Genomic DNA, 11268 nt, shown 5'->3' with positions numbered 1-11268 from the left:
ATGTTTTATATTGCAAGGATTATTTTTTAATTTAGAGCCTCAGCAATACTACCACTCCCAAGTATTGAAATAATCATAGATTAGTCCTCAAAAAGTCATGGCATTAGGGTTTGTTTTTTTTTAAAAAAGTAACATTTTATAAAATGCTGTTGGTGCAATTCATTTCTTTTCTGGTTCTGATCCTTTAGGGCCTACTTGGGCCACATCTGCAAGCTTTATCTCTACAATCATTAAGAGTAGAGAAAAAATCATTAAAAAAAATAACAGCTGAGATTCTCACATAATCCAATGACACCAGGAACTGAGGCTTTCAGAAACAGCAAGAAATAGTGTCAAGGCTCACAGTGGTGGGAACACTGTATCAGTATAAACCTTGTAATTCTACTCTTTTTCTCTTCTCTATATATAGTTACTGGGGCTTCCAGATGTTGATGATGATGCATTTGAAGAATATAATGCAGATGTGGAAGAGGAGGAACCAGAAGCCGATCATCAGCAGATGGGTGTCAGTCAACAGTAATTTTCTGAGGAATTAAAAAAGCTTAATCCCTTGATAACAGGTGGGGGGGTCATGTGACCCCATATTAGCATTTTGAATTAGCACATCACACTGGGAAATCCCAGTTTAACAAAACAAGAAAAAAAAGAAAGGAAAAGATAATAAATATAAATAAATCTGTGATGAGCTTTGCTAAGAAGTGACCTGAATTTTGCTCCTGCTTCAGTGGGGTTTCTATGGAGTTGTCTTGGTAGCATTCTGCCATTATTAATTTAGAAGTAGTTTTGTCGCTGACTGTCTCTTTGATTTGTATTTGAGAATAACATTCACTGACATGAATGTAGAGTACTTTGAATGTAGGAACTGTTTGGTTAGTGTATTAAGTACTCACATGTGACCTTACTGAGGAAAATTAAAGCAGAGAGTAAATGCAATCTGCACTTTTATTTTTAGTTCAATTTTTTTTTACTATACTACCAGACAGAGTACCAAACTGTGAGAGATTTTTCCTGTAAAACACTAGTTTAATAGTGGTTGATATTGCGGAAATGCACATAAAGTTTAAACAAAAAAATAGGTAGAGGGGAAAATCCATGTAAATGCTTTTGTGGCATATTTTAATGTTCTCTTAAACACCTGAATTTACTGGTTAATCACTGGGCATAATTAGGACTCTTGTCTCACCAGAACGTATTAGGATACGCATCGGTACTGTGATGCCACCAGTTCCAAAGCCATTGCATATTTTGTTCCCTCATGAAAATCAACTTTCAGTTTCACCATTTTTAATAAAACGACAACTTATTCAAATCTTACAGCTTCCTGAATTAAAGTGCAACTTAACTGTGAAGCCATAAGGGTATATACCTGCTCAAAGTGAATGCAAAATACTAGTAAACCAGAATGGTAGGGCCTGATTTTCATTCTCAGCAAGGGCACTTTATATCCCATCAGCTGCGGGAAGGGACCTCACAGAGAGCGTAAAATTTTACTTGTTAAGGCCCCTTTATATTGTCAGGAGTAAGCCCTCAGCTGATGCATATAGCCTATGAAACCAAGATGATTTAGCTGAGGATCTGTTCCACAGAGTGGGGTAAAGGGCTCTTAATATACATGGAAATAAGGCCAATAGTATTTTACACCTGCTTTGCACAGATGGAAACAACTGTGTGTGAAAGTCAGACAGTAAAGACCCAAGGCCACTTTATTTACTTGCCTTTTATTCAGAAAATGTAAGAAGAAAAGGGATTCTCTTGTACTGGAGCTATTTTCCACAATCAAACAAAATATTTCTACATTATTCCTCTTAGCCAATTAAAAAAGAAAAACCCCAATCCATGAAATGCAGGTCTCAAACTTTAAAGGCATTTGATACAGAATTCACATGATAAAAATGAAAAGTGAATGAAGAGAAAGTATTTAAATGACTCCCAGAAATGGCTGACACCATTTTGAAAACACTGTTTTTAACATTATCACCTTTGGAATGGGTTTTTAAAAGCAGTTGTTTTAAAGATTAGCTAAGGAATTTATTTTCTTGGCAATTTGCATTTCTGGTGATGTCTTAGGGGATGCCTAACACTTGATTTTTCTAATTGAAGCGAAACTTTCTGTAACCAAGAGGGAAAGTGATATTTGAATATGCACAGATGTGTCTGCAACACTGTAAATGTTTAGGAAAATTGAAAAGTAGAAAAGAAAACTCAATGAAACTTTGTACATTCTCTTGGCATGCAGGCATAAACATGATAGTCGCAACACATTTTCTATGGACAAGTGACGTGAGAACTGTGGCAGTTCATTGTATAACACTGTACAGCAGTAATAGGCTTTTTGCTTACCAAAATAAAGCATAATACCAGTGGTTTCCATTACCTTCTTTAAGTACCCAAGTTTTTCTTTCCTCTCCGTCTATAAGACATGTTATAATTGTAAGCAGAGGCGTTCTTAAGAGGAGGTATCTGGAGGGGGAGATTCCATCCTTTGATTGCAGCCCATACAAATAGACCCCTTGAGCCTGATCCTCCGTTGTCTTGCACACAGGTCAATCTATAATTGATACTGGTGCAAGGTAGAGATAAAATGCTGCTCTTACTGCAAATGGGTGGCCACAGGTATAAATGATTATGTAGACAGGGTCTGAACCTTATTTACACTGTGTCCTCTTTGCACTGTTGTGGCAGTATGAAGGGGCCTTAAAGTGGGTGAAGGTGTCATTTGAATGGGCCTCAATGAATCGGGCCCTTAAAGTTCAAAGCAGTCAAGAATCAGGCCTTTTGACTACAGTGTGACTTTTAATAAATGTGTAAAGGATGGAGGATTCTTAATACATCCAAATGACTTCTAATACACACTGCACTTTGGTACCAGGGTATATTAGGCCCTGTGCTCTAAGGAAATGAACACCCTTATTGCCAATTGACATTGCTGAGAGCTGGAAGTGTTGAGTCCATTGCTAATCTGGCCGCTGCCATGCTCCATTTAAAATTAACTGGAATTTTATACGTAGAAAATACGGTTTAATTTTACATGTGTATTAAATCAGAAAGAGCATTAATATAGAATGTATTTTATCAAGAAGTATGAGTTGCTTGGACTTGGGACCAAATACATTTCTGCATCTTCATGTTATTGCTCTGTATTTATAAACAATGCAAGAAATGCTGAAAGAGTTAGTGGACCTGCAATGGTTCTAGCTTCCTCCCATCATTTCCACCAAATGGGTTAGAATGATTAGCCACTTACTCAGTAGCAAGGGCCAGTAGCTTGAATGCCAGGCTGAGCCCCTAATGCAGTAAACATGTGTCTAAATGCTGGCAGGGTTGAGCCATAGAGCTTTCTCTTATAAATTCTGTAATTGTGGCATTGGGATTTTCATGTCAGCCTAGAGGAGTTATGCATTTGGATCCCTCTGAAAGGCAATGGAAAATGTGTGCCTTATTCCCAAAGACTCCTCTGAAAATCCTGATCTTAACTTTTCTCTGTTTCAGTTTTTCTCTCTATAAAATAGGGCTGATGATGCTATTTAAAGTGCTTTTAGATCTATGGAAGAAAAGTGAGGAGTGTTATTTGCGTTTTTTACCTTCAAGCAAAATGTTGGTGAAAGGACAGGTTGGGGGGAGGGGTCTTTTTCAGCCACATTTCATGTTATAAATAAATATAAATATACCAGAGAAGAGGCTTTTGCAGAGCTGGCTTGTCTGAATGTGAGTTACACTAATGCACTCATCAGAGTGCTGCTCGGGGGAATTTGGAAATCGGTGGAATGTCAGAAAAGAAGTGAAATGATTTTGTAGATGTTAAGAACTGTTCTTGGTGGAAGGATGGAGTGCAGGGGCAAAAGAGTTAAAAGGCACCTTTCAGAAAGCTGCCAGGATTTGAGGGAAGTTCCACATATCTGCTACTGCATCCATACAGTTCATAAAGGAACTGCTACAAGGTCATAGAGTTTCAAGGTCAGGAGTGTATGTCTATATAGGTTAACATAAACATGGTTGGTAAAGGTGTTGACGTGGCAGGGGAAAGAAGGGTTGAGGAAAATATTAGCTAAGAGGCCTTCTATTTTTTCCTTGGCATTCATGTTACTTGTATTGTGGTTGCACCTAGAAATCCTAGGCCAAGATCCCATCGTGTGAGGCACAGTACAAGCACAGAACAAAGAAAGCCCAAGAAGCTTGTTCTTGATATAGTCAACTCATTTTAGAGTCCAAGTAAGTTCTGCTAATAGTTCCCAAGCACATAAGAGAGGAGTATCACACACCAGAGCACAGTGTTGTGATCGATGGCACCGATATCGCAGGGCTGCATGTTCTGGCTGTATGCCTTGTCCTATGCTATTTCTCCCTGTTAGAGCGGCTCTGTGCCTATGAAATCTGTTGAAAACAATTGCACCGAGTTTCCCTTTATCAGTGTCCTGAACCCAAATTATTGTGATTTTACATTGTGCTGCAGAGTAGGGAGGCTATACAAGCAGACTTGGGAGAACCAGGTTTTGCAGTGGATCTACTTGCAAAATGCCCAGCCTAAGTTGTAGTTGCCTTTTAGGAAGGTATGTACACAGTACAGCTGTGTGAAAGGCTCTATTACAGTAAGAGTAACCTGCAGATTGTTGTATTTTTACAGAAGTTTCTTTGAAAAGCTGCCATTTGGAACATGCTTTCTCAAGCTTTTTCAACAGAGAATATTTCTGTTAATGTTTTACTAGGGCCTAGGACTGAAATGTACTGGTCAAGGTTTGAGCAAAAGTGACTGGTGATTTTGGGTTCCCAATCCAAGACATCTTGACAGGAGCCTGGTTTCCAGGAAGTGCAAAATATATGCCCCCTCTGAAAAAGCAAGTCCATTTAGGGTGTTCCAGGTTGAGTCCTGAAAAAGTGAAGGTGTCCATAATCACTGGAAAATGGTGCCTAGCCCAGGTGCCAGCTCAGGATTGGCCAGGAAAGAAGGCACTTCAGCAATGTAGGACATGGAACAGGAAAGCACCTCTTTGCATGTAATAGCTGTATACCGCTTTCTGAGGTTTGCTGAGAAAAAAGGAGTGCTTTAATTATTTATTTAATTGAGGGCAGTGCCCTGTTCTTCCAACCCATTTCTGCAGTAATTGGGAAAAGACCCTTCTGATTACTAAGCAAGAGAGACTGAAGCCATTTCAATCCTAATCCTATGAAGGCATACCTATGCTCTCTCTGGACTGAATTGGGAAGTGCCACAATGAAGCCTGGCACACCCACTCCATGTGTGCTGTGCTCTGCAACAGATCTAGTGTAGCTACCTTAGAGCATCTGCCTCTGGTATGCTTGTTGGCTGTATTGCATCTGTCCTTTTCCTAAGGGTGGATATTAAATCAAAGCAATTGAGGCATATAGCTTGTTTTCCCTAAAGTTGCATAATACTAGAACTCTAGTGTCTAGTGCTCAATGACACCAGAACCTGACCTTTTGGATTTTTACCTGATGTACTCTGATGAAATTGCATTTTTGGCACCTGATGTCAATGGCAAGTGTGCACTGTACACAGTGGGAGTATTTGATTGCTAGCTGCACCCACAGTGACCAGGTCAGTGTGCCAAATAATCACTCAAATGGACTAGATTTGCTTTTTCCCCCATTGCCAATTTTATCATTCTTTAAAGCAGGGGTGGGCAAAATGAGGCCTGCAGGTTAGATGCGGCTCGCCACACCATTCTATCTGGCCCACGGGGCCCCTAAAAAATTTAGAAAATTAATGTCTGCCCCTGCTGACTGTCATGCAGCCCTCAATGGCTTGCCAAAACTCAGTAAGTGGCTCTCCACCCAAAATAATTGCCTGTCCCTGCTTTAAAGGATGCATTGCCTAAAGGCACATCTGCATTATCACAAATCTTAGTTTTTGTAAGCCCATGGAGTACTGCATTGTCCATACAAGCTCAGTCATAAGCAAAAAAAGTATCAGTGTCCATTTGTCTGCAGAAAAATGTCTCCAAGTTAGCTAATACTGGCTATAGGAAAGCTTACCCCACTTCCATATAAAATACTTAGAGCTTTTGAAGTTCTCTTTCTGTACTGACATGCTGTTGTCTCCGTAGACAAAAATGTGTGGTAAACATTACATGTAAAAGGATGTTACTTTTGTCTTCAGGAGGTGGAGAAATGCTAAATCTGGACTTCAGTCAAAACACATTCTTTTGTTGTCAAATTTTACTTTCTTAATTTAGGGAACAATCCAGCGAGTAATTTGTCAAGTAGGAAGAACTTTAAGTCATCATTTTTGCCATGGAAACCCCCCCTGTTTTTAGTGTGGTTTTCATAATTTTCTTGCTGAAAGGTCTGTCTCTTTCTCTGTGACTACAAAGCTGTGAAATGGGTTGCCAAAAGATGTTGCCCTTTGTAAAATGCTTTAAAAGGTGTGAACTTTCAATGGAACCCTGTCCATTCTTCCATTCCTACTTACTGTCCCCCAGCACAGAGAAATCAAATCCAAGAGTGTAGTTAAACCATAAGCTTGCCATTAAAGAGCTTGCCAAACTTTGATGACTTATGGATTCTTTTTTGTGTGAGTGAAACAGGGATAAAAAGCAGAGCTCAATGAATATGCTGCAAGAGGGATAAAAAGATTGACCTGAGCTTTGTATTTGCTGTGCAGAATCAGTGCGGGTGAAACAAATGCAGTGTTTGCATTTGTTTGCAAATGTAAGGTACTGAACATCATGTAGTTCCAAGGGTGTGCTGTGGGAGTGAGAGGGGACACTTTAATTAGAGTGACTCTGAGAGCCATCAACCACCTGAGCATCACATGTATCGGCATCCCCAAGCTCAAAAATGCTGGCGAGGGCACTTTAACTACGGACCGTTTTTCAGCGCAGGGACACTGATACGTGTGATGCTGAAGTCTGCTCAGATGCACTGTAATTACAGCACATTGGAGCAGCCTTGCTGCATGTCTATAGGCAGCTCAAGTTTCTAAGCACTAGGAATCAAGCTGTGTCTTGGAGGGCAGAGTTCAGAACCACCAGCTGCTTCAGCTAAATGTGCCTACTGAAACTCTTTACCACTGAGTGCATGAGGCCATAGATTCATTGATGCAAGGCAGGAACCAATGGTAGACTTTGTTGCTAAATACTCTCTGCATGAGCCAGTAGTTCAGTTCCTCCTCTCGTACAAATTAGAGAGACACCTGTTTCATTTCAGAAACAACGTGAACATTTTTAATGGACATGTACATACTCTTCCATGGATATGCCTGCCTCTTTACATGATGCATTTTTAATAACTTTGAAATCTTCTTCCCCAGAGTTCATGTAAAGATTTTCAGTCTGTGGAAAACTGGGATTTAAAATGTAAGACTGTACGTATTCTTCTGTCCATTTCCATCTTCTGAATAATTCCCTTTGAAAAACACCACTAACACTCAGTGCAGAACCCAGAACCAGTGCCGCTACAGAAGGGTCCCACCCTCTGTAAATCAGAGAAGCCATTCCTTCAGTGCTTGCATACGTGCTGAGCTGCACCTGCTTCTTGAGAGGCACACCTTGGTGATGGTGCCAATGTAAAAGACAGGCAGTTAGATCACTCCCTTTTCAACCTTACCCAGAGAAAGCCGGGTTGTTCAAATGATTCAAGTTTATAGCTTCATTTTATTTACTGTGTTGATTCCCAGGCTTTGAGGGCTACAACTCCTTTTCTGGTCTGAACCCATGGGAAACTGAATTTCTGTGGGACTCACAACTGCACTCATAAGTGCTATGACCTCTCAGCCTGTTTCAAGCCTCAGACTGCAAGTCAGTGATTTATGGCCTGAAAATTGTAATGCTCACCTGCGTGCAACACCTCCTTTGCCATTGCCAAAAACTGTGGCACAAGGAAATAGAAACTCGGGGTTCCTTAGCAGAGCCTTACTCTGTTTTAAAGAGCCCACAACAACAAGCCTTTCTTTTAGTCAAAACTTTTACTGCCTAGTAAGTTGACTCTACTACATCTGAAAAGTGTAACAAACACAAAACGGCCCACAAGTTTTCCTATTTCACCTTCTGTGCTGTGGAAGGATTTTGACTCGTGCTTTTGCTGCTTGGCCAACAGTTCACAGTTCACACAATTTTGTGTCTAAAAGTGTGTCTCCTGTGTTATTTCACATATATAGGTGCAGGTCATATTCTTAAGATCTCACAGTTATAATGACACTGGAATATAAGAACTGCTTTGACTGGATTCCCATTTACACCGATGTCCCTTTATATGCCTCTGGTAGTGTCAAGAGGCCAGGAGGTTGGTGCGAAGCTTTCATTTTCAGGCCTGTGGGTAGGGCGACAGTGGTAGAGTCTTGACATCAATGAGAAGTCAGGCCTACGCACTGCTGGGACTTCTTATTGCAGTCCCCTAGAGGTCAGTATAACTTAATTTTTGAGTGCCTCAGTCCCAGTGATCATGAACAACCTTATTTCCATTCAGTTCTGGCTCATAAGGGTTTTTGTTCTTGGCTGCATTATCCTGTCTCTTGCTTTCTGCTGGGAAAGAGGTCACACCGGGGTAAGACAGTACAAGCGGGAAAAGGACAGTAGAAGTCTTAAGTACAGTAGAGGCCATGGGACAAGAACGGTCTGCTTGGCGGACAGCTGGCTAACAGCCAGTCTTAGAGAAACAATGAGGAGTAGTGGGATGATGAAGGGGAAGGCTGGGATTTTCAAAGATGCCAAAGAACAGTTAGGTGCCCACCTGGAGTCCTTTCTAATACAGTTAGCATGTCTGACACTTGGCTTGCTGGGGAAGCGAGGCCAGCCTTTTAAAGAAACACTGTTGCACAAACATATTTCACTTTAAAAGAAACCAAACCAAACCAGTTCCGTCCTCTCCAACGGGATACCGTCACCTCCATTGCTGAAGCAATACTAGGCAGAAGAATCTTTTAACTGTGGCCTTAAAGCCATGTATAAACCCCACTAACCTCAATGGAATTAGCTTCTAAGCCAATGCTCAGTTGTTTGCTGAATCAGGGACTGCATTAGCAACTGCTTCTTCTAAATCCAGGGCCCCTGCACATACTGAATGGGATCTCAAGGCTGTGAAGAGGGGATGGGGAGCTTGGTTTTGCCCATCCTAGTCTTTTGACAATGAAAAATGACCTAGCTTTTCTTTAAAGCTTTTTGTTCTTATGGGAATATCAGCCCCTCTGTTCCCTCTTTGGACTGGAGGATGCTTTGGATGACTAATATTGCTATTGGAAAGATATATCCTGAACTGCAGCTCTCCTTCCTATGAGAGTATGTGGGTTGCCAGAGGTGAGGAAGGATATGGAGTCTACAACTTGTCCACACTGGATTTACAATCAATTAAACCTAGTTACATTGACCAGAAAAGAAATGTTTGGTCCACACCATGCAACACCATCACTGAATATAATCAAGTCAGCCGAGAGATTTCATTCTTGTTAGGATTTCAAATGGGTCTCATTCCAATAATATTCACATGCACACACCTCTGCTCCAGAGTATTTTGGTAGTTGGTCAGCCATTTTCCCACAATGCTTGGCATGTTGCTCTCTGTGGGAAGTTTATTTACCTGCATGGCCTCTCCTGCTGTGGGGTCATGGCAAGTAAATGATAGCTCCTGTTTAAATTCTGGCACGCAGCCAGGTTCTGCCTCTTTGCACTGACAGGTTCCACAAGTCCACACTTTTCTAGTGCACTTGCATATTTTACCTGCTACCACTGTCATGCCTCCTTGCTGGGCTTTCAGCTGGAACTGGGCTGAGTTCTTGGACCTCCTTACCCCCTGCAGAGAAGCAAAGCTGCAGAAAGCCCTTGCATCCAGCACAGAAACTAAGATATTCATAAAGGCATTGCCATGGTGATGGCCACATGGGGCCATAAATGGGACACCATACAGTGCTATGTAAACACAAAGGATTTAAAGGTGAACTAGAGATGGGAGAAGGACAGAAATCTCACTTCCATCAGTGCTCTGCCCTCCTGTTTATCCAGAGTTTTGGCATGGTATTCCAGCACAAACCTGCATTTTGTGTCAGACCCAAACAATGAATGAGAGGATGCTAGGAGTATGGATTCTGGTACTGTCATTCTGATTCTGGATGGGCTAGAAAGCCAGGAGCACTTCATTTTGCATGAACTCAACCAAAGCCACACTCAGACCAGACAGATATTGAAGCCTCTATCTCACTTGCCAATAAGCCATTTGTCCTTGAGACCACTCAGGCTGCTGAAAAGACTGGTAAGCATTGTTTATTTTGCTTTTATTACAAGTGAGTGTTAATGCATGCTGAGATGGACCACCTACTTCTGTTTTTACTCCCTGTGCTAGAAACTTGGGTGAATTTGAAATAGTTTTTTTTTTATAACAAAATCAAGCCAATAAAAGCTTTTTAAAAACTCTTAAAGGCTTTTTTCCCTAGTAAAATCTTTATCAATACAGGTTTGAAATTTACTATGTGTTATACAGCAGTAACATTTTAAGAAGCAAGATCAGCACCGTGAAGTACAAACACAGTAATCGCCCTATCCCTACACCTAAGTATCTGGAATTAATTGTAAAACAGCACTTATGGCACAGTGAGCTTTGAACGCGTCTCCAGGTGATGCACTGTATTTACTCACACCCATTTTTTCCCCAAAAATTAGCCTTCTAAAATTGAGGTATCTTAAGCTAATTTTCTTCCCAGAATACATGCACCCCTTTTTGACTCTTGCTCCACCCAAGTTTAAAACCAACTGCCCACCAGTAGTAACCAGACAAGGTTCTTCAGGTAAATCCAGTATCTTTTAGTAGACCAACTACAATAGTTGGGAAAATTGTTCTTAGCAAGCTTTCAGGTACCAACACCCTTCGTCAGACTGAGGAAGTATCTGCAGATGGTCTGTGCTCTTCCTGAATGGAGCGGTAAAGCAGCCAGAAGCCAGTTAGACCCATGAAAAGTGGCTAGTATTCGCTTTGGATTTGGCCGATTTGGGGGACAGTGGTTCGATTCAGTGATTTGAATCACTGTCCCAAATCTATTCAGCCGAATCTGATTCAGAGATTTGGCCACTGCCACATCACACAGGCCCCATCCCCCACCCGCTCTCAATCGCTGCCTTGCCCACCCCAGCTCCCAACTCTTTGGGGAAAAAAGCCCCAACTCACCAGGTGCTGCCGTGCGGCAGGGGGGAGGCCGGGTGATCTCCACTGTACCCCACTGCCCCAAGCTGTTTGGGGGGGCTCTGTCACTAGCCCTCCGACCTCCCCCCACTCTCCCAGCCCCCCCCATGGCTGCCCTCGGGGAGGGGGCGGGGGGAGGAGGCCATC

At 41.7% G+C, this 11268-nt stretch overlaps 1 protein-coding gene across 1 annotated transcript in view; it reads left to right on the top strand.

Annotated features, from left to right (window-relative positions):
* The window catches only part of MTURN (maturin, neural progenitor differentiation regulator homolog), a 16220-nt gene extending 13850 nt beyond the window's left edge, over positions 1 to 2370 (top strand). The window contains exon 3 of the mRNA XM_019533770.1: positions 410 to 2370. Coding sequence (XP_019389315.1) covers positions 410 to 520 — 111 coding nt within the window. The 3' untranslated portion in view covers positions 521 to 2370. The remainder of the gene's footprint in view (positions 1 to 409) is intronic.
* The last annotated feature ends 8898 nt before the right edge of the window (positions 2371 to 11268 follow it).

This window comes from Crocodylus porosus, unplaced genomic scaffold (genome assembly GCF_001723895.1).
Source record: "Crocodylus porosus isolate Cpor-Errol unplaced genomic scaffold, CroPor_comp1, whole genome shotgun sequence".
NCBI lineage: Eukaryota > Metazoa > Chordata > Crocodylia > Crocodylidae > Crocodylus > Crocodylus porosus.
This window is presented reverse-complemented; position numbering and strand designations above follow the sequence as displayed.